This window comes from Pieris rapae, chromosome Z (assembly GCF_905147795.1).
Source record: "Pieris rapae chromosome Z, ilPieRapa1.1, whole genome shotgun sequence".
Classification (NCBI taxonomy): domain Eukaryota; kingdom Metazoa; phylum Arthropoda; class Insecta; order Lepidoptera; family Pieridae; genus Pieris; species Pieris rapae.
The window spans coordinates 638,103-662,526 of record NC_059534.1 but is presented as its reverse complement, the minus strand read 5'-3'; the positions used below and the strand labels follow the sequence as shown (position 1 = coordinate 662,526).

The 24,424-nt window shown below is 34.4% G+C and overlaps 1 protein-coding gene across 3 annotated transcripts; it reads right to left on the bottom strand.

Annotated features, from left to right (window-relative positions):
- Positions 1-180: 180 nt before the first annotated feature.
- LOC110993416 (protein quiver) lies at positions 181-21,712 on the bottom strand. 3 transcript variants are annotated; one of them, XM_045634169.1, is made up of 6 exons: positions 21,573-21,712; positions 16,714-16,981; positions 16,171-16,230; positions 12,213-12,263; positions 8,487-8,633; positions 181-7,992 (listed from the first exon to the last, which is right to left on the bottom strand). In XM_045634169.1, the coding sequence occupies exons 2-6, from the start codon at positions 16,742-16,744 to the stop codon at positions 7,799-7,801; spliced, it is 483 nt and encodes a 160-aa protein (XP_045490125.1). In that variant the 5' UTR covers positions 16,745-16,981; positions 21,573-21,712; the 3' UTR covers positions 181-7,798. The 3 variants fall into 3 exon arrangements, with proteins under 3 accessions (XP_045490125.1, XP_022115366.1, XP_045490126.1); XM_022259674.2 differs by having other exon boundaries at positions 16,714-16,797; XM_045634170.1 differs by lacking the exons at positions 12,213-12,263; positions 21,573-21,712 and having other exon boundaries at positions 16,714-17,484.
- Positions 21,713-24,424: the final 2,712 nt, after the last annotated feature.

Here is a 24,424-nt window from a genome sequence, read left to right as displayed (position 1 = left end):
ATCGATGAATCGTTCAGTTATTGAAAAGTAGTTTATGAGAAATGGATTGCAATATCAATTTCTCGTAGAAAAATTTGCTTTGGGATTGAGATTTGAGAATACAAAAGCGGGCGTTAAAACCAACATTGTTGCTACCTCAAATCCCATGACGTTTCACAGATTCTCTAATAAAACAACACATTATTGTCAGCAAAATAGCTTTATTCTGTAATCTGCTGGTACATTGTAGCTATTGGCTATGAACTAATACGCCACAGACTAAATACATTTCGAACGAAAACGCTTGAGAAATGTCAATATGCGTGATAAAATGCAAAAAAATACGCTACTTTGAGCTTACTCCAGCTTTAATACCAATTATTATTTGCGTTCTTTTAATCAAAAACAGAGTACCGATGTAAAGCGGGGCTTTAGGGTCTATGAATGGAAATTGTATGAGTACTATTTGTTTAATTAATCTATTCATAAATTTCTGTCGTAGCGTGACGTTTATCAAGCGTTTCCCTATCTGTCGCGCTGTTAACATCATTATTGATATGATTAAAAGGTGATTTGAAATTAATAAAGCTGGTAGACTATGTCTGACAGGCTTTGATGTGCTAATTAGACAATTGTAAAAACAAATTTCACACCTTTAATAAACCTGAAAATTATATGGCACTGTGCTAACTTAAAATTGACAGACTTATTTGACAGATGACAGTCTACACCCCTTAGACTATCGACTAGATAATATTTAGTTAAAGCTTAACGCTAAGTTTGACTTCAGTATATCAATACACACGTTTTTGAAATACCGTAGGCATATATTGCGCTGACGTCATCAAAAAAAATCAGCCATAGATATGTGTCACAAAACATTCCAAGTTGAAATCATCAATTGCCAAGTACTTAACACAATGCGCGCTCACAGCCTGTGATATATATATTACTTATAAGTCAATTAATTGTACAATTTTGTTATTGTTTTGATAAACTCAATGTCACCACAGAGTAATCCAAAACAAATAAAATCTAAACAATTTTATCAAATTGCGTCCAATGTAACTTAAAAATAACTATTAACGCTAAAAAGGCGTATTCTTATAGGATTTTCTATTTATATGCAAACCTTGATCACAGTCACCCTTGACCTATGCCGAAACTTACTTGAAAATCAGTTGTTTTATTAACAAAAATCTTTATTTTAACTCAAGCGTTGAAAGTAATTTTTCCAGTCGAATTGGTAATATTTCAACTTATATAACATAATATAATTATTGCTCAATTACATATTAAATAACATACATTTAAAAATTAACACACCTTTTGACACCTTCAGAGGCGAGCTAACACTGTCAACTGTCAGGTTGACGACAGTCTTAGTTCGCGCCAAATTTAGTGGCACTAGTTTTAATTTAAAACTACTGTGAGAATAACGTGGGCGTATCACAACGATTAATTTAAATAATAATTGTAACACTGTCATAATTAGGTAAGTAGAAAATTAAATAAAATAGGAGCTGGAGCGCCATTTTGTTTTCATTTGCAGCGTTGTATAAATTATTGGAAAACCAGAAAACTTATTAATACTTTAAATACAAAAATATTGACAATAAAGTATAATTTGAAATTACGAGGATAAAATTAGTTAATTAAATAGTGATCGTAAAGCTAAAGTAGTCCCATTTAAAACGGTGACTATTTGTTTTACAGATAAAACAAATAATAATTGTAAATATTTATGCATTTTGAACGTCTTAAACTTTCTTAAACCTGACTAAACTTGACGTACAAACGTTTTTGACAAATGACAATTCCAAAATATCCTGGTAATAAAAGATTTTCTTGAAAACTTAGTAATAAGAGCTATTTCAGAACGAAATGATTTACCAAAATGGTGTAGTCTATCATTTGTCAAAAACGTTGACAGGTAGACCATGATTACACAAGAAAAATAACAAACAGGTCACATTATTTCTTTTGAAACTAATCGGCTATTTTCATCTGCCTCCATGAAAAAAAAACTGTTTCGTTACCAATTTGATGATTGCATGCATTTTATTTAATGCTATTGATATTCTAACTCCACCAGTACATAAGTTTGATACATTATATACATATATAAATTACTCACTCTTGATCACGTGACCAGCACAGAAAAAAATAGCCGATAGCAGTTTCCACTCGTTAACTGTCTTTTCAAGCGAAATAACAGTGCAGTTAAAAATAACAGTGAAATTATTAGTGAAAGCTTATCTGCTACTTTAATGCTATTTTCTGTTGATCACGACATTAAATTAATGTTACTAAATTGATTTGGAACTTATTAATGAGAACCACCGACTTATCGAACTTTAGAGCTATCATAATTTAATGTCATAAAAGATTAGTTTTGATCAACGCATTCCGCTCATGCCGACAGTGCGTCTGGGCAATATTTGTACAAACTCAGCACTTACAAATGGTAGTAATAAGAACTGCTGACTCTGTCATTACATAGCCCTTAAGATATGTTAAAATCTAAATAGAGAAAATCTAACGCTAGGGTGATATGAATGAATGTCCTGTAGCACCAATCAAATTATCAAGACAAGATCTGTTGACATACCTGTTGAGCAAACTGCGATCATAATTCACTTGTCAAACTATAAATATTCCAACGCCTAAAGCCTTTACAAAAATATTGTTAAAGTTTTTTGGTGCATACAATTTTAATGGATTGATATGTGTCCACCCCACTACAGTGCACGTCCATGCTTAAAATAAACATGCAAACCAAGACATTTCGCATTAAATTATGGAAGAATTTATCTATCTATAATTAATACTAATTAATATTGCATCTGTTAGGAATTTCTTAACACCACATATCGCGGAGTTGTTAAATGTTAACTCGACCAAGAGCCGTTAGAAGGGAATGCGTTGGTAATAACCAGGATGTATACTTGAGTAGTATTTCAAAAGACTCTGATCACTATCTTTAAATTTTTGAGTCGATTTGTCACATAATTGTTAACAAAGAGCAACTACGCGAGTGTAGTGAAAGTTTTTAAATCCGGTAAAAGAACAGTGAAAAATAACATCGTATAACAACACTATAACCTATGAGCAAGTGTTATTTTTATGCTAGCGTCCTTTTCTAATATGCACCGCACTACTCCCCAAGTTATAAATTTAATCAAAAATTCTAACAAAAAATGGATTTGAACAGTTTTGAGCAGAACAATTTATTATTCGTAGCAATTAATTATAAACAATATGAAAATGGTGGCCCAATGCTTGATATTCTTAATTTAAATATTGACAGAGCAATATTGCTTTTGGTACGCTGTGCTACTACAAAACGACTGTACGAGCGAGATACCACGTCCGCCATTAAAATATTGTTTCTTTAAAGGCTAACACTATACAGATTATTTATGTACGTTCTAGCTGTCAGAATCTAACATTATCGCGCTGTATTAGTTCTTTAGTTCCAAATAAGCTTTGCTCAAATTTGCCATCCAGTCGTTGTATATAACTATTTGAATTCACTGGTACGAGTTGCTTCTGACAACTTCGTATCTGTTATTGACATGAACGAAATAGTGAGAAGTTTTGTTAAATGTAACTGTAGGAGTAGTATAGTGTGTAAATGCGAGCGAGAGACAAAGTAGAGGACAGTTTAAAATGGAACTATTTTAAGACTAAATTTACAATCGAATTTAATGATTAATTGGTGTTTATTTTCCTAACTTATGTGTAACCTAACTAGCGATCAATAGCTATATAGTAAGCGAAGATTACTGGTACAATACTGGTTTCAAATTTGTACTTGCTTCGAAATTATACTTTTCGAATTGTGTAAGAATATCAACTCAATATTAGACTCTATAGGGAGGATTTTTTGTGGAGGCCCCGGGGCTGTAGACCTGATTGCCTTCCCCTAAAGCCGGCACGGTCTCTTTTATTGTGCTGTCGTTCATATCCATCTCTTGTATCGTGTTACATGATAATGTTTAAAATATAATCTATTTGGGTAAAAAAGTAGAAAAGATAAGATGAACGACCAGCGTAGGAGACATTATGAAAATTAGGGAATTAAAAGGCGCTGGACCATATGACGAGAGAAAGCAAGTTGAAATGGACAACAATTATTGCAGAAGCACGACAAAGGAAAAGTAGACAGAGAATGAAATGGGCTGACGATATGAAGAGAATAGGACACACAAATTAGACAAGAGCTAACAGCTGGAAGAGGCCTATGTGTCACAGGACGCGTTGATCACCATAACTAAACATCTGATGTATTAGATTATGTTTGGTTATGTTTGGTTTGGTTAACTAAAACAAGTGTTTATATATATCCAATGTGGATTCGCAACGTTAGTCAACGCCACGATTCGACAATTTTAGAGGTCTTTATCGAAGGAGAAGCTGTAAATAAATAAATATCCTATCGCCGAGTATAATAAATATTACTTAACACATTTACTTTATATTTAACATGTTAACAGCTAGAAAACATTAGCTTTTTATTTTTACTTCACTTATTTATTTATTGTTACATTTTAAACGGATAATCTTTATTTTAATTGTCATATCAATGATGCTCATAAGATCGCATGAGCTGGTAATTTTCAACGGGATGGCTGGTTAGTTTCTTATGAAATTCTCTACGCATTAGAATTGAGCTCAGTTTAAACTTTTCACATCTTATGATATGTTTCAAGCGACGACAGGACCGAAAGTCTATTAGAATACATTTTAATAGTCACATGGAATTCCGCCATAAATTAGTCAAATATATCAGATATAGGACAAGACGTAACTCCGACTTGCCCATGAATACCATGAGGATAATTCCGGGCTAGTTGTCACCCGAGCTCGGCGGGAGACGCCAAGCCTTGTAAGTAAAGTCACTTTTTAGATAAGGGGAGGTTTAACACTCCTCTGCTGACTAGTCTCGGCACCAATCTGCCTGATCAGGCATTATTCAGGGCAGGCCAAAAATAATAGTCACTTCCGATTTTATTTCTTTTTGACTTTGCTTATTGAGATTATATTGCCCTTACAATGGTTCCAGGGAGCGAAAACCTAAATTAAACCTAAAAGCTTCCATTAAGGTAGAAATGATTAGAAAAGTCGAATGTAATGTAAGATACCAATGACGACGAAAATTTTCATTCGAACTTATCATGTGCATCGACCGTTTAGTATTCGATCCGTCAGATGCTCCAATAGATTCAGAAGGCCTTCGAATCGCAGACAAAGATTGTTTCAAGAATTTTAAGACAATGTTATCCGATTAATATGTAGGTGGTAATACCAATGGTCAGGCTTCTCTTACATAAGTGTAGCCTATAATAATTGGTTTATTTCTCACGCTTCGGCAATGTAAAACATGTTCAAGGTCATTTGAATTTTCAATTTTCCCGATCCTTTACGGCAGGGGATTTACGTTGGGAGATTATTGAACCTAGGTCACACTCATTTTTATAACAATTGAGTACCTTAATGTCGTAATAATTGTCTTTCAATTCAAATACTTTTACACATAAACACATTTACATTTCTATCTCATTCTTTTTAGGTATCTGTTTGCTCTTTTCTGACAAAGGGCTCTTCCAAATCCCGCCATTCCCGTCCGCACTGCGCCACTCTTAGCCATGTATCAGCCGTTTCCTTAGTCTAGCCACCTTCTACACTGTCTTCCTCTTTATAGTTTATTGAACCTGGGGCACCAGTTCTTCCTCCAATTTTCTGTACGTCTTGCCATGTGGGGCCATTATAACTTTAGTTTATATATTTTTCTTGTAACATCGTTAGCTCAATGATGTATTCTTTATTTTATCTTTATCATCGTTCCATCGATCTTTGACATACCGCATGCATATATTAGTACGTATACAAGTATTCGTACTAAACGAACTGTTCTTACACAATTCGAATCTGATATATAAATTTAACTTCGCTCAATCGAATATAATACATCGATTTACCTACAAATCGGCAGTTCACGCTAGTCCATTTCAAAATTTCTATCTAAAGTGCGTCTATGAGCAAATCTTTTGGTCTAGGTAAGTTTTAAGCGATTCCATCACTAAACTAATGTATTTTATCGTTTTCTATTAGCATATGCCTCAATTAGCTAGAGAATAGTAGCTAAGGAATATGTATTTCTTAAACACTCACTAGGGACGAAGGGGAAACTCAGTAGTTACGAACAATTCAGTAGGGCCGCTCAGTGGCTAAGATTGCATTGCATTTAACCTTAACTTTGACAAATATTTATGAAAACATGGCTAAGAAAGGACATAGTAATAGCTATTCGAAGCATATATCAAGAGAATAGTATCTCTTTAATGTCAACTGTCAAATGACATTTGCATAACAACGTATTATCGTTGAATTTATAGAGAAATACTTTTCAAATAAATCGTATTGTAAAGCGGTGGCGAGGCAACGTCAGCATTCCCCGTTCAATTTACATTCTATCTACGTATATATATTGTCTTTGAAATAGACAAAATATATCTATAATCTATATTTGTCAACTATATTTAACGAATTGTATTCACTACAATTTGTTTATCCAAATACTTAAAGCGATTCTTGGATATTAAGTCCACTAAACCAGACTAAATAGTTTTCAATATGCTTCTAGTGAAGAGAGAGAGAAGAAGTTAAAAGAGATAAGAACAATAAGAGATTTGAAGTGACAATTGACATTAAGAAACAGAAAAGTGGTAAATTGCCAGTGTGTCTGATTTTACAAGATATTTTTTTTTAGCTCCATCGATCGAATTAATGAAAAATGACTTTGACAGTTGACAGTTCACATATCAGACATTGTTTTCACGTCAGAATATTTGTTAACCAAATGCATGAGACTGGTTTATTTAAGGATGAAAGTAAAGTGTTAAAGTGACATAAATTTTGCGGTTAACTTCTGACGTCTGCCACGAGTACATGGGTACAAAGGTCTAACACTCACTTAAAACACGCCAAATTACGCACACATTGATTATATTATTTCGTAAATCAAGTATACATAACTGTCAAATAGTTCTTCATCTTTCTATTTACACTCTGTCTTACAACCTTAGAATAATATATACAAGGATTAAAAATTAATAAAGTCATGATTTAAGTTCCAAGACTAATTAAGTTGACAATGAAAAATGGCCATGTAAAGTGTAAATTTGACAGCTGACAACTGACCACTTGACGGATACCTTATATGTGTCAAAGTGTAAATTTGTCAGTTGACAACTGATCACTTGACCTATCAATGTGAATGAATCGAAGTGTTTGAATGCAAGCGATTGTATCTGAGAAATGAAGCAAAGCCTAGTCCTTAGGGAAAATGCGTTTCCGTGAATTTTCACGTTCTACATCTACAATTGGACGAAAATTAATTAAAAACTAGTGTTGCAGCGTCGATCGACTCGATAAATCACCTAATTTATCGTGACTCGCACATCACTTTGCATTCTTCACTTATACATGAACATTCGTATCTAATTTGAACTTTCGCATAATCCTAAGTTTAAATTTCAAAATCGCTAAACGAAATTTAAACACATTTTTACACTTCCGTTAAATTTAATCGCACTCCTAAATTAGCCTACTCTCGAAATATTCACAACAATCATAAATATGACAATCCAAATCTATCTTAACTAAAGAACTCTTTCGCCACATTACTCTGGAGTACTTCAGTTAAAATACTGGTTAGATTTATCAGGGTAAATTTCCACCCTAAATTTAAATTTCCTCTTTAAATTTCGTATTTCCCACAAAATTTCCTTCGAGTCGACCGATCCTAGCTACTTCACCTACATGCACATGCTATTATGACCAGTGCGAATGCTAAAATGTTAGAGACAGTAGCTGCGCCGTTGCACATATCCTCCTCACAGAAACACATGTGACCATTGCCTGTACTTTCCATCATGCAAACGTGGTCCACCATGAAGAGGTTTATCTGTAACTGCGATGTGCACGTCCGACGGACCACCTCGTACGCTGAAACATAAAATAGAATTTTCCAGTCCAATTGTAATAATAACAGTCGCAACACGATGTCACGAAACATGAGGAATAAGAAAAAAATGGGCGATCTTACTGCTTAAAGACAACCTTGGGTGAACGAGCTTTGGTTCAGGAGCTTGCGAGACTAAAAACATATTTATTACAAGAAAAATCAGCTGCTTTACCTATTTTGTCACTTTTACCACAGTGTAAAGAGACGGAAGAAGCCAAGAACAGATCCAAATGGAAAGTTCAGAAGGAGGCCTTTACCCAAAAGGGGCCATGCAGAACACGAATGGAAATCACAATAGCTAACATCGATTTACTTTATTACAGCGAGGAAATGCTGCCACAGGGACCATCTTTAATTTTGTTTTCATTTTCTATTTATCCTATATCGTTACTACTTAAATTTAAACATATTGTAAGTACTGTTTATTTGTGTGTTTGAAATACATATTTTGTTCATAAGGTTAAAATTTACTTACGGCTTTTAGAATACCGCACCATTTTGACACAGCATCCATTGCAGGTCTGCAATGGCGGCTGATCTCGAGGCAACGCCGTGTAGTTGAATGGATCCTTGCATCTGGGATCCGTCCAGCTGTCGCACTCATAACAGTATATCGTGCGTGCTGAAATCAAATTTATATTGTATAAATATAATTAACACTCAGTGTAGTGCGGAAATTCATTGACAGAGACTCATTCTTAGAATGTTGGAGCCAATCATTTGACGGCATCAAACTTAGACTAAATTTAGGAGACAATTTAACAAACTAATTCTTCGACTAAATTTAGAGGGGCAATTGTGTGACAGTATCAATCTTAGACTATAATTTGACAGCTGAATCTTAAATTTAGGATGGGTTGTCTTAATCTTAATTTAATTCATCTACATTTCTGCTATAGGAAATTAGGGGACTCTAAATATAATGATTATGCACCAATTATAGAGAGGTCAGCGATGGTACTCTGTGTACATGTGTGTGTATGACAGAGTAGCGAGGCTGGTAAAATTGTACTGAGAATTCATTTTAGACTTACCTTAGGAGGAATATGTCTAAATTATATGAAAAGAACTAAGTAAGCTCTTTGGGTCACCTAAGTCGAGACTTAGACTCCCGTGTGTCGACTCATTTTTCGACAGACGGAAGTTGACGTTAAGTTCCGACTTTCAACCACCCTTTAACCAAGCGTGATGCAATGTTTGGACTATTAACATTATTTAGATTCAACTTAAAGTCTTCTGCTCTTCTGTTCCTGCTCATTCCTGTTATTATATTGCTTTAAATTTTCGTGAATCTTAAGATTAGCTTGTTTAGAGTTTACAACAATAACGTCTAATAAATCGATGAACGCCGTCTGCACGCACGATAAAGCATGACTCTTTGTCCAGCTATGCTCATTGTAGGCTTGCGTAGCATCTATCTTCCTCTCAATTGGCCTATGCTTCAGAGGACTCACTCCTTCTTTGTTACAAATTACGATAAATTAAATTTTATTCTTAAAAGTATGGAATCATTTCATTACCGTTTTGTAATGACGTTGTCACGTTAAACTTATCTAAAGTTTTTTGTTAATTTTGCACTTTATTTTTCTTTTGCTTTTCTACCTATACTTGCCTGGAGGAGATCGCGCGTTGATGGCAAGGCTACCCCTTGCATTCCTAATTATAATCTAATCCCTAAATATACATATTTGACAAAGGTTTCGCTTTTCTTTAAATTCAAGGATTGCAGGTTCAGGCCTGTTCCAAACTGTCGTATGATGTAATTATAAGATGGGTAATTCAGTCCCTTCTTCCTTTAGTTATTTTAATATCGTAAATAACTTATCGACATTTTTAACCATATTAAAGACTTATTTCTATGGCTTCTAGAAGTGCCTTAGAGATTTGAGGATCAAGTGAGTGACAAGATTAAGAAAAATTTATAAGTAATAATTCTTTTTTCAATTCAAAAGGGTCTATAAAACCAGTGGTCCTACAATCTCCTTTGTTTTTTTAAATTAATTCTAAGGCATTTGGGTCTATTGCTGGCATTGCGATGTCTTCCTTCGTACGAGCGAGTGTTAGGCTACGCTGAGTCATAGACAATACCAATAGAGCGGGGCTTCTACGACCTTTTGGAATAAGAGTCACTGAAGCCAGGTCAACACTGCTCTTACATTTTAATAGTTTATAAGTTAATTACCATAGAATCTAAAACCGACAAGTGTTTTGTGAAGTGAAATCGATTTCTCTTAACACACAAAGGTTAAAAGCATTGTAAAGCTCACGAAACACGATATAAAAGGTAATTATATTCGTTTTTTAATCAAAAAATAACCAGCTTTAATGTACTCAAATGAATTAATATTTCTATTGGAGAGATTTATTGGAGGCTTTGGTGTGCAACAGTGTACCAGGATGGATCCTTTCAATCCTGCGTTTTAGTAAACAATTACCAAACATAATAATAAAATATTAATAACAAATATTAGCAGATAGTAATATGTTGGTAATCTGTTGATATGGACACTTCTTAAAGGCTTTATTTGCCAGATGCCTCTATCTTTGCCAAATGCCACTCTTTTTCTGCTATCTCTATCATTTCATCAGCTCGCCATTTTGATGGGCCCTTCCTGGCGCCGGATTAAGAAGTCAGAAGGCCTCTGGGCAATAAAGGAGTGGAGCGCCCCTGGCCCCGAATGAGTTTCGAAATAAAATGAACAATATTTTCGAGTTTTTCAATCAATAATTTATAGTGAAAGGAAAAGATTATTTTAGACTATATTTCTGTTAATAATAATATTCGGAACTAGGCTAGGTCACTGGTACGAAGGAAAACGTCGTTAAGTAACATGCCTTAGCCCCAACACGATGTCGTGTGACATAGGGGGATCTGGACCGATCACCTACTTACCTAATCAGGTGATCAGTCCAGATCTAAGCCAAATTATCATGCAACAGATACAGAAATCTGAGGTCTAGAGCTACAAAGGTCACTTGTTGCTATGCTCTCGCTGAAACACCTATCTATCTATAACCATTATCTAACATAAAACATACAAATCAACGGAAGTCAAGGAGGTCTATGGTTTATGAATCGGGCGACTGTTGGTGGCTCCGTGGTGTTTTAGTGGGTATGCACAGTGGCAAGTCCCACATAACCCTTTACAGGCAACCGTACCGCGGGAGGATATTCGTAATGCATTTCCCCACGAAAAAATAATGGTTTATGAAGGAATTAATACAGCAGAAGGTTCAAAATTTAATAATGTATAATTATGTATGTGGTAAAAAAGACACAAACTAATAGATCAATTGTCAAAAGTTGGCAGTCTTCGAAGCGTCGTTCGGCGGACGATTTTCACAAATTTTTTAATGGAGTTTTGCAAAATAATTAAACTGGCAACATAAACATAGTAAGGTATAAACGCATCTCAACTCACAACAGCATTTAAAACAACTTCATATCGTCAAACAAAACATCTATAGATCTCTGATAGTATAAATTGGACGTTAATTGTCAATTGAGATCTGTTTAGAACTAATTAAGGCATTTTTCAATGGGATAGGGGTAAATTCAGAAACCAACACATCATCGACATTTCGCTTGCCCCGGGGATCTAGACGTTAAAACATTTTCTTTAAGACTAGTATATTAAGAACATTACATATTCTACAAATTTATTTATATCTCATTGAAAACTAATTTCTTATTCAATGATTTAAACATAGTTATGTATTTAGCGTAAATAGTTAAATAGCGAAATGTACACTACAGTAATTTGTCTAATTAGACTGAAGAGTTTCACTGTTTAAACGTTATTACGGACGACACACTAACAGCACATTACGACGGTAATTTTGCGTAATGTCCAGAACGTAATACTTTATTACCACTCTTTTCACGAAATCAATATGACAAAGATATATTATTACCACACTCTATTTGTTTTTAACTCGTCGCATCAAAAATATTTTTTGCTAAAATTAGTTAAATTACTAATACTGTGCACAAAATAATTTCCGGAGAATAAAGACTTCCTCGTGTTTTTTTATAGTAAAATATTAAGTCTACAGTGCTTTACGACCTTGGTCCCCAGGGCATCCAAATTAAAATTTCTGAATTGGAATACAGGATACGCCATTACACTAATACTTGACAGTTGACACACACACAATTTTTACTACAGATACGGAATAAGCATAGTAAATGTATACTTACATCTATCGCATTCAGCTTGTATTAGGGGAGTGAGTGTTATAGTCCATAATGCTGAAAATCCATGCTACCGTTAGTTGGGAACAGGTAACAACATTTTTGTGAGTACGTCTTATGGAAATGTAAATTGGACCGTGGCGAAAATACTTGTATCCAGCTCACGTCATTATAGAACAATTGATTAAAAATTTTCGTTACATTACTTGCTTTGTTTTATTATCCTGTAAGCGCAGATAATTAATATTTGCAAAATTAGTAGTAGTAAAGGTAGTCTACCGTCATTCGACATTTTTATTTAATATTTAAACACGGTAGTGCGCACGTACGGCGCTACTACTGACAATTGACATTGATACATTGACAATAAAAAAAAAAAATATTGCAACCTGCAAGATGATATTGCTATTTGTTGCCATGCTAGTAAAACAAATGACATCGTTTTCTATAATTATATAATCTATGACATAATATATAGTATCTTAATACTGATTTACACAATTTTCTGAACGTTTGAAAACTAATATATGTAAATTTTCCCTGTAATATTATATATGTTCTATATTAAAATATAGAATACGCCATCGAGACTGTTGGAGTAACAAGTGCACAGCAAATTTAAGTTGGCACGTAAGTAACCCTAGAGCTGGTGTTTTCAACAAATAAGTATCGCAATAAGCGAGGAAATCGCAGCTTTATAACACTGACACAGTGGCCTCTGTTGTTGTTTACTTTCTATTTATCAATCTTTAATTATTATTGTTATTACGAAATCCGTATATTGTGGATAACTTTTCGATCTCAACCTTTCGCCACCTCGCAGGAGACGACATTGTTCTAGTCCCGGGAAAATTCCTATTTCAATTCCAAGCTGAATTTTGAAATGATTTCTTGCGATTAGTGCAAGCGCGAGACTCGGACCTCGGCTTAAGCGAACGAGGATGGACAACAGGACGGAAGCTTGCTGCATAAAGCGAAGTCAGTCACATTTTTATAAATTTGACGATTATTTGAATGAGGATTGATTTGCTCAAGTTTAAAAAAATTTGAGTGATTTACACCTTGGCGTTTTAAAAAATGTGGCGGAGAGTTTCTTGCTAGTTCCTCTTGCCCGCTTTCCGCCCGAGACTTGTGAACTGGTAGTAAATGAAAATTTAGAATCAATTTAACATATTTTCTATTGACGTTCATAAATCCCTGTTTACCTATGTCAATAAACTTATTTGGAGTTTGAGAAGAACTTTGATAGCGCATACAAAAAGGTTACGTCAGCCATCGTAGCCACAGTAGTTGCTTCAAAGATTTTAATTTTAAGAATTAGAACACAAAACCCATTTTTAAATATTTTCAAGGTTTTGTCACACAATACACTATTCAAACGTTTAGTATGACCCATAAAGGTTTTAAATAAAAATGCATGTTTACGTCAAAGGCCTTTGAAGACTGACCTCATTTCGAGAAATGCGCTCGTTTTTATATCACGACACGCTATGCTCTAAGGTAAATATTTAAATAACGCTGATTACTTCTTTTAAGGTCCAAAACTGTGTCCCAAGACCACGACTCTAATAGCAAGTGTATCAGCCGCATCTGAGCATCGCCAGGATTGTATCCTTGGAGCAGTCAAAATGCCTGTTAGATGTGTTTGAGTGATGTATATTTCATCTTTTTCATTTCTGTTTCAACACTTGACTTTACACTCGAACTCCAACGGTTGCCTCGTGTCCCGTAGCTGTTCCAAATAGAACTGAAGTTACACCAACAGATGTCATATTGAGATATGATTAAGATGTCAACAATTAATCAGATTTGAATATTGCTCTGGCTTATTTATTATTTTACTTATTTCTCGGTTCCTCTCAAAGTGGCGAAGACTGTAGGTACTATATATGTGTAAGGGTACATATGTAGGCCTTGGGTAGGGTTAGGTTTTTAGTTCTCACTCTATCATATATTTAGTAATATAGTACAGCTTGCGCACATACACTACATATACCATACTGATACTACTTACATTTATACCAGATACATTTAAACATCCATTTCACAGTCCACTGGCTAACAAGCTGCAATGGCGACCTGTCCTACGAATGCTCTAAGCCAGCCTTAAAAGTTACGGTTGATTTATTCAGCCTGTTAGTTAAACGGCGCTTAGTAAAGAGGCTGTTGATTGGCCACCTAGTTAAGGTACGACATATAGATATTATTTGTTTATAAGTAAATAGTATAAATGTATTATGACGATATTCGATTCAATATCGGCTATCTTTGAAGAGATAAGATTCCTGGATACAAGTCATTTTGCCAAAACAGGATACGAGTCTTTTTGGTTTAACAATGTATAGCGTTGGTCCATTCCCGCTAATTGAGTATATCATTTGGTTTGATAAAACGTACTCACTCAGGAAGAAACAAATCTAAATAATGAATTTTCAAGAGGAAATTTAGAAAATTCTGCTTGTAACTGAAATTTTTGTTTTGTTTTCGGTATAATTCTCTAAATTTACTTAATATTATATTAGCATGAACCATGCTCAAGAGTAAATTGATAATTAAAAAAACCATTAAAATATTTCTTCTTTACTATTGTAATTTATACATATCCAAGGCCTCTCTATGTAATCTCAGTTACCAGCAGAATGGACCAGGTGTTAAAATACCAATCTGTGTTACTATACACACATGCATATACCCATTCCTTACGTCACACGCATTCCCGTGAAACACGTGAACAAACACATAAAATATCGATAATTTTACATCACTAGAGGCATATCAGTACGCACCAACGAGGCAGTTTTCGATAAATAAGAAATAAATAGTAAAAGGTCCCTTAACTATACACACACACACACATTCAAACCAATCATTAGTTACTATATATATTTGTTATATTAGAAAATTGTTTTGGATTATGTTCAGTTGGATCGTTGGTTCTGTCTCGGTGGATTACGAACTGTCATAGATATTGCTATATAAACTACAGACTTATAAAACATAACTATATAGATATGTTTTACATGGAGGTTTAACCAAACAAACTTTTTACCTTCAGAAGAGCATGTATAACTACAGTGCTAATATCCCTAAAAGGGAAGAAGGTAAAACCCGTACCTCCACGTGTCAACAACTGAGTGTTTAAACGCAGTTTTTGGGTACCACTATGAAAAATCTGCACACTGAAGAATTTTGGAACCAATTTAAGTGTACCAATTTTTAAAATCCAACCAGCACGCCTTCAGACAATATCCTGGTGGTGATGCCCTTTTGCCTTCTTTTCTCTAGAAAGGGGGACGCCTTTGTCATTTAGGTGTACAAATTAACGATCTATTTGCTACCGAATACAAAACAAAAATCGGTGAAGCCGTCCAAGGAGCTACGACATGAGAATTGTAAGGTTTTAAAGATAATTTCACCACTCATGACTTGTGTTGTATCAGCTATCTTTCATGTTAACTGTTCACATATGTATTTAGCCAGAAATTTGGTAAAAATGATAATTATTAATATTTTTTTATTAATCAAAAGAAACATTTTATACACGGGTTGAAAAAAAAAACAAAAATTATGACGCATTTCGAGGGAAGTCCAAAATGATAACAATAAAATATCCTGTCTACAGGTAGACGTTGATATATAGGGCACCCTGTAGTCTTCATCCAGAGACCACACATCTTCACTTGCAACGGTCCTCACATAACTATCTCTCTTTCATAACATACACCATACTCTAATACGTCCTGGATTTGGTCCAAGTCCTAACCACCTACTGTTATCCTGTATATCCTACTCGTTAACAGCTTCTTCATCCATTCGAGTTAATTTCTAAGCATTTTCCTTTTCCTCTTTTAACACACTCGCACACACACCGCTCACTATTACTACAAATTATTCGCGAATTCGTATCAGATATTTGCCTCTAACGATATATATATCGATGATCGGACATATAAATTTACATTACCAGTTCGAATACATGAGTTTGCCTTCACGTCGTCCACTCCAAACCATGACATGAGGAGGACTGTAAAAGAAAAGAGAATTGCTCATCATTAGCAATTACAGTCTTTGCCGCTTCTATAGTTTATGTAGAAGAATTGAGCTGAACATTCACTGGCGACGTATTGCAACAATTAATGGCAATATTTCGCTTAGTGGTCTTATTTCTGAATCTAATAATTGTGTTTCATCACCTCGAGCTGATGAAACGAGCGTTTACAGGCAATTTTTGGGTACCACTACTACGCCTATTAATATTTCGAGACAATTCGACTTAGGGCCATTCACGAAAAGAGCGAACCAATTCTTAAAAGGCCAGCAGCGCACTTGGGAACCCTCTGGTGTCCATGGGAGGTGGTATCACTTCAAATGAGCCTTCTGATCTATAAAAAGAAGAGCGTGCCGTATAGGGCGTTCATGAGCGGTATCACTTAAAATCATAGCCTCGGTCCGTCTGCCGCCTGTTCTAACACGTGTACGACTAGACCTGCCTGATAAAAACACTCACCTGGCACAGGAAAAATCCAGCGCATTTTCATCCCGTTGGTTTCACGAATCAGAAATCCATCACATAAATAACAGATTAATTAACCTGCAAATAAATCTATCCGTTTTATAGAACATCACTTAGTTTATTATCTACGGACCTTTTTTAATGCCGTAGCCACTAATAAACATCTCATTAGATATTTTTATTATTTGCCCAGAAAACAGTTAAAATTTCACTATGAAGCCATACTTCGTTTTTGTTTTGGTTAAGTTTTCAAATTGGTTTACTGTGATAACAATTTTTTCTATGTTTTATTAGTACGAAATGTAGGATCAAATCATATAATATCGCTTGCCCCGGGAAATAAACACGTAAAATGACGACTGCTTTAAAGTTTTCTAATGTTTGACTTTTTTGGATGATTTTTGACTGATAACTTTTTTACGATCTCGATCGGGGCAAGCGATCTGTTAAAAAGTAAACTAAAATTAAGGATTCCAATAAATCCCATAAAGACTGAAATGGCTGAGGGATGGAAATGGGTGAGGCATTGGGAGGACGTCATAAGGTTAGCAGGGTAGAATGATATTGACCGTGGAATCCATAAGTTAAGGAGAATGAAAAAAATAAGACAATCAGGTCGATCGGACAACCTTTTACCAAAGTTTCGTGCACCCTATAGGCATCCCATCATTCCATTTGTCCCAACTTTTCAACGACCGCGTTTTGTTCAATCCTCACCGAAGTCCAAATTGAGCATTTTGATAAACTAGCTAGGTACGGATATCCATAGTTGCTCACGTCACACATTAAAATAGATTTTCCTTTAATTTTAGTAATTTTATAATTGTTTAATTAATAATTATTAATCTCGTCGTGTATTTATCTCTTCTATTTATTCTATATTATTTTTATGATCAGAAATATTGTAAATACTGTACATTTGAGTATTGGCACTAATCGGTTAATGCTACTCTTCTAAAATGCACGATCTATACTAGCATTATATTAAGAGGAAATGTTACACAAAAAAACCAGAAGACAGCTAGACCATTAGGAGTATTTATTTATTTCTTATACTCTGATAAAGGTTTTCATTTCGGAAAAGGGAACAGTCTCTATGGGGTAGCGTAACATGGAACATTTTCCATATATTGGTATGTTACTAAAAAGGTAGGGTAGGTAAATTAAGCATTATTGATTATATTAAGGCGAACCAAAAGCAAGTAGCAAGTAATGAATAAGCTCAAATATTGCTTCATTCGGTCTGTTGTGGAATGAACGTCGAAGAAGAGTCAAATTTCCTATTCTGCCTTGACTCCGATTATGAAAGCTGAATATTTCTTAAAGAACAGAACAGGGCGCTAACAGAAGTCTCATTTGATGTTAAGTGATGCCCATGGACACTCTACAGTTCCCTGGTCTATAAATACTTCAGTAGGCAGCAGTTCCACATAGTGGTGGAACACGGCAGTTTTTCTAGTTAGGATATATAAAAATAAATTTAAATTATCGCGTCCCGAAATTGTGTCACAAATCGTTGGTAAAACTTCAAAAATAAAATTTGTGACGCAAGAAGCAATTTCTAATTCTGGATTATTATTTTTGATCAATGATTATGACAGACGAGTTAATCTTTTTCTCTGCCTTGTAAAATTTATAAGATATCGAGGTGCAATAATTTTTTCAGTTTTGAGTTCACTAGAGCTGCTTAGCATCAGTAGCAGTGTTCGCCTAGTGGTTTCAGCGTATGACTCTGAATAGGGTTCAGAGCCACCAGGTTTTCCAACGAACTTTCTAAAGGAAAACATAGTGAGGAATCGTGCCTCAGAGCCCAAAACGACAATTTTTTTTTATTATGTAATTTTGTTCTTGTTGATTTAGGAGCACCTGTAAGGAATGCTGTTAATAATAATTAAATAAAATAAATATTTACAAAAGGCTATTTCATCAACGTTCCAAGCGCAAGCGAGCTGTATTTCTCTACCGCGGAGAACCACAGCTGACGGCAATAGCTAGATTACTGGATTGCTCAATGGGCATGAACCGTTTTTAATTTTGTGATTTATTATACTTTAAACTATATGATGTAAAATAATTTGGAAAATATTGAAATTGTTCAAAGTAAGAGTGTAATTCTATATCAAAGGCCGGCTACCCACTCAAACTGGCTGTTCTTTTTGGACGTCACGTAGGCTCTCTTTGGCCCCTATTCTTTAAAAAATACTAACACAATAATAACCACATGGACATATATCATTGTTTGCTTTATTAAAAAATAATAATCGACAATTTGAACACGTTAACATATCGATTTTATAATTTATTAAGTTACGACTGTTAAACAACTGTATGTGAACGATTTTTAACCATATCGAAATATATTATTGAACAGAATTTTTTCACCTACAATATGGGTGCCAAGTGGTCCATTCGGGATGTAATTTCAAATTCTGTCCAAGGCTTTGCCAAATTTCAATGCATTAAAAGTTTTACGAGTTGTCAGGGGTCAGGAGGTAGTAATAATTCATGGCACGTTGCCAATTCCTTTATGAACTCGGCCTGAGACTTAGGTAATACCTGTGATGTCTCTCTTACACGGATAACAGTCAAATGTGGACCACCAAAGTTAGAAGGGTTAAGATTAGGTTCATGTGGCTAAGCAGGTGCGTTCCCGACTATTCAGGGAATGGTACACTCTACTCTTGAAGGAGGATGTTATGTGATATCGCCGTCTATACTCCCATTGCCAGAGAGCTCGCAAGAGCATTGCCGGCTTGGGAACTGGTACGCTGTTTCTCGAAACGACCCTTAGTCGGATTAGTTCGGAACAGTTGGTATACGGAACAGTTGGTTCTATATAGCGGTTGTGTCCAAAATTTGTGTTTAAACGCTCATATGTGTAGGTCAAGGTGATACGGAAGCATAAAGAAATCAAATATAAAAAAGTTAAAAAGAAATTTATATTTATCTATTTCAATTTACATTTTATACTCGTACAAGTAGGTGATCGACCTTCTTTTGTCACACACTCCGTTAACTTTTTTGGTCCTACTTCGCTTTATGGTATTTGAGACCTAGAATCTTTATTGCCGCTGGGGTTAGAACCTTCCACCTCAGGGAGGACAGTCGAACTCTGAAGTCATTTGGCCTGTTCTATTGCCCAGAGTCGTTAATTAAGCTATTTATTCTTTTAAAATATCCTGGGACTCCTATTTCTGTTTCTGTTTAGTTATTTCTTAATAGGCAAGTAGATCAACCTTCTATGACACGCGCTGTTGACTTTTAGAGTCTTCCTACGTACTGTGAATAAGAGAATCTCTATTGGTGCTGAGGTTTGATTAAAGCCGCAATCTGAAGCCACTAGGTCAGCTCTATTAATCACAGTAGATGAAGAAACTTCTAAATGATTTGTGTCAAGGCAGTCGAGGTCTGGGAAAGGTTCAAACGATCTTATTTAGAAAATAAACTGAGTTCGTTTTGTTAACAAAGTCAGCTTACGTTACATTTATACTAATCTGTGAAGATGAATGAAATATTATACCGTATTTGTTTATATGTTAATACGTGTCTTTGAATACCCAGGGAACTGACACAAATGGCTGATTTTATACTTAAAGGCCCTTTTATATTAAGAGTCAGTATCATTATGAGCCTCTTGAGAGTTATATAAAAACATATAAACTTCAATGGTGCACAGGGATCAAACCTGCTTCCTGTATGATAGTACGGCTTTTAATTTTTAAAGGCAATTGAGTGTTATCCTATTTCTAATAGATTAAAATTATTGAAGATCAGCAAAGGACTGAATCTGTACGAGCGATAAAGACAGCATTTGTGTGAAATAAGCATCCCCAGACAGGTGTATCCAATAGGCAACATCTGGTGAGATTCTGGTGCTTTGGGTGAAAAAATGGGTTGTGGCGCCACTGTAGTAATATTAATAATGCATGCCCCCGCGAGCTTCGTTTCGCCTTAATATGAATTTATTTAGCCTAGGTAGGCTACTAAAAAGGTTTTTATACCAACATAATATGGAATTGTTATGCTACCCTATGGACTGTTGTTCAGGAGTTTTAGTCAAATTAAAAAAAATCTTGAATAGATCCAGCCTTCGAGATTTGCGATTCATTTTTATTATTATAGATGCTTCTAACCCTCGTTTCTGAAGCTCACGTGTTAATAAGACATTGCGGGGCTCAAACACTCAATACTGGTTTACTAAAAGTTACGTAAGTCAGCTTACAAAAAGGTTTAAATTGATCACAAAAGCGTCAATTCGTGACTAATAAAATATTAATTCGTAAATATCTTATTTAAATTGAAAAATTATTGAATATTTATTATTATTGAAAAAAATCTTTTCGATTAACGACGCAGTAACGTTTATAAATTAAATAATACTTTTCACTTGTTAACGATGTTATTTTATAAAAAAAATCACTTTAACATAGTTTTAAATTATTTTAATAATATCTGTAGCTATTTTTAAACAATTAAACACTTGCTAATTGTATTTTTACTAGTTTTTAAATAAAAAAAAAATAGTTTAAAAATATATCGTCGTAAAAAAATTGACATGAATCTTTAAAAATATCTGACGTACTTTTATTATTCAATCAATAAAATGTTCCTTTTGTTCATTTGTTGTTAAATTATTTAGGTTAAGTAATAGTTAAGTCACAAGGGGACGACAACTGCGCAGAGAATATTGATTTTACACGAATGTTATCTAAGACGCGGGGAATCAAAAATTTTCATATATTTCATAATGGGTTTATATATATAATATTATGTGCTCATATTTCTTTTTGATTTTATAGATTTTAAAGTTTTGCACCACAATTCACTTTTTTATTATTATATCTATATCTTACCGATAAAAATAACATTTTACACACCACAATTTAACACTGTTATAAGCGTAAATACATTTTTTATATTTTTTATTATTTTTTCATAATGATTCTTGTTTATGTGATTTCATGATTTTGTTCAATGCGTGCAGCGCGCTCGGGGCACACTAACGTACTGGTGTTGCTAGTCAGGGTATACGATTTACCTAACAATTTCAATATTATTTTTATTTGTATTGTTATGCATGAAAATTCGTTTTAAAGTATTATATATATATACACAATTGTATTAAAAAATATGACTTTTGAATAGTAAGAATAATTTTATTAATATAAATACATATGTATATACTTATTACTATTTGAATTAAAAACATGTTTGTTTTTTGTAATTAGAGGCTTACGGGCAAGAGGCTCACACAGGGTGATGTTGTGTAATATCGCCGCCCTTGGGCACGCACATTGCCAGAGGGGTCGTAAGTGCGTTGCCAGCCTTTCGCCAATCTTACGCATTTTTTAGAGTTTTAATAAAATTATGTGAAATGAATTATAGTTTTACTAATCGAAATTGAATTTTCAGATTAAATAATTTTTGTAGAATTTGTGGGAAAATTTATTTCGCTGGCAGCACTGTTCTCTCGGCATTGGCTGCGCTATGCCGCTATGCGGATTCCGAAGCGCGTGTCGCAGTACTTATGGCAGTGGTAGTATGGATTTACTGTAATTTCTGTTTATATACCGTTATTACAGTAGACTTTATGGGTTGAATAACGCGCTACACGTAGTATTACATTAGTATTAATATATACTATAATTAAGCTCACGAGTTTGTTAATTAAATATTGATTCGAATTACAAGTCCTTCTCTTATAAATTCAATTAATTGGCATTTTGAGCATTCTGCTCAAATATTGCTGCTATTTGAATTTGAAAAATTGGAAAAAAAATGCGAAATTACAAGGTGGAAGTATTGTAGGAGGGCTTTTTATGGTTCCAGGCCTAACTTGAAACATTTTATGTCGTGGCCTCAAACTTCTGTATGTGTTTTTATGATCTTTTGAGTTTGTTAGGTCTAAGACAGGCCGGTTTCCTCACGATTTTTTCGTACCAGCGAGTATAAAACTATGAATGCCTGAGATGAAAAATAGTATGAAGGTGTATTAGCGGTAAGTAAGAGTAAAATACTAAAAGTTACATTTTAAACATATATTTAATAAACAATTTCTTGTCAGATATTTCATCTTTAATATTTCTGTCACATGATCGTACAAATGGCACGAAGCTAGCCAGTTTATTAAATGTTGTAAATTGTTAATTAATGAGGATGTCATGTGGAACATGGTATAATGGTTACAGGGCCTTACAAACATTGTGCATAACTAAACACTTGGCGATTGAAAAAGAGTGGCGGAGAGTTTATTTCCAGGTTTCTCTTCCGTTCTACGCCCTTGATATGAGAACTAGCAGTAAAATAAGATATGAGAACTAGCATTTAATGTGTATTTTTTTTTGACGTACATAAGTTTACACTATCTTATCTATATGAATAAATTAATTTGAATTTGTAACAAATGCTACGGTTGAATAATCTTGCTGCTAGTAAAATGGCGTTTTTTCGTAGACAGGCTATGTTGTGGATTGAATGACTGCGACAGTTACATAAATATTGTTATATGCAAGGTAATATATATATATATATATATATATATATATATTAATAATAGAACCCAAGAGCAGAGTGTCAGTCAGTGTAAAAGGCGGTATCAATTAACGTGGTGCTTTAAGTAAATAGCTGGTATTGCACTTGCGAGCACTGTTTCATTGAGTGTCCATGGGTATCAGTTAAGAAAAAATCCAAAATTGGTGACTGCGGATTAAATAAAACACTTTGATTACACATATATGTATTTACATTAATCCTAAATAAACATTACGTGATAAATAATTTTGTTTTCTTTGTGTTCTTTCAACATATGACAGTTCCTCAGCATAAATCCCTTAGCTTTTCGACAATATCATCATGTATGGAAATAATGTGTCATTGTCATAACTAGGGTTGGCCTAGTGGCTTGAGCTCTCATCAGATATATTGCGTATTGAGATAACGCCACACAATGCGGCAACGGTGTGGTGCGACGCCGCACCGTAATTATTTCGAGGGTGCCACATGGGCGTTGCGGTGTGATGATTTAACCACTTTCCCCCTCGTCTCGCAGGTCTCAAGTCCAGCGCTCTTGCGGTGCGACGCCGCGCGGCGGCGCAACGCCTCGTGTGACATGGTATAGTAATTTGTATGTAGGCTGACGTTGCGGCATTGCACCATTACCGCACCGTGGCCGCGATCTTAATCGCTTGTACGAAGAAAAATATCTTGATTTATACTCCGATTTATTTATCCGTAGAATTTTGTCAGCTATCGTTTTTGACATGACAGAGATGGAAAACCGTTTTGGGCGGGCACATTTCTCAATGTTAATACGAACATCTGAGTCATTATTGGTTAGTGAATTATATATCCATTTTATTAACTGCGTTGCTTCACATTCAAAACGCTTTAACGCCGAGTGATATTTACGTCCCTTTTCATCACAAACAGTAAAAAACGAACAAGTTAAGATAACATTTTATTTTATTAGGTTTTCTAAATCAGGAATTAATAGGCAGTGATGCCAGCTAAAGACTTTAAAGTAATTAATTCAATATATTGTTCGTGATATTTAAATAAGTATCTGTTATTTTGTATTAGGTCACTTGAGTTAGTAAACACATTTACCTTTTTCATAGTAAACATAAAAAATACATTTTATATTTTATTGCCCTCAAATTGATCGAATCTGTACGTTTTTCGGTGGAACAAGGACAAATTCGACCCA

Excerpts from the sequence above, each read along its gene's own strand:
- LOC110993416 (XM_045634169.1), bottom strand. The coding sequence starts at position 16,744 with ATGAAAATGCGCTGGATTTTTCCTGTGCCAG. Across the intron at positions 16,231-16,713 it reads CTGGATTTTTCCTGTGCCAG|TCCTCCTCATGTCATGGTTT; the intron begins GTGAGTGTTTTT and ends TTTCTTTTACAG. Across the intron at positions 12,264-16,170 it reads AAACTCATGTATTCGAACTG|CATTATGGACTATAACACTC; the intron begins GTAATGTAAATT and ends ATGGATTTTCAG.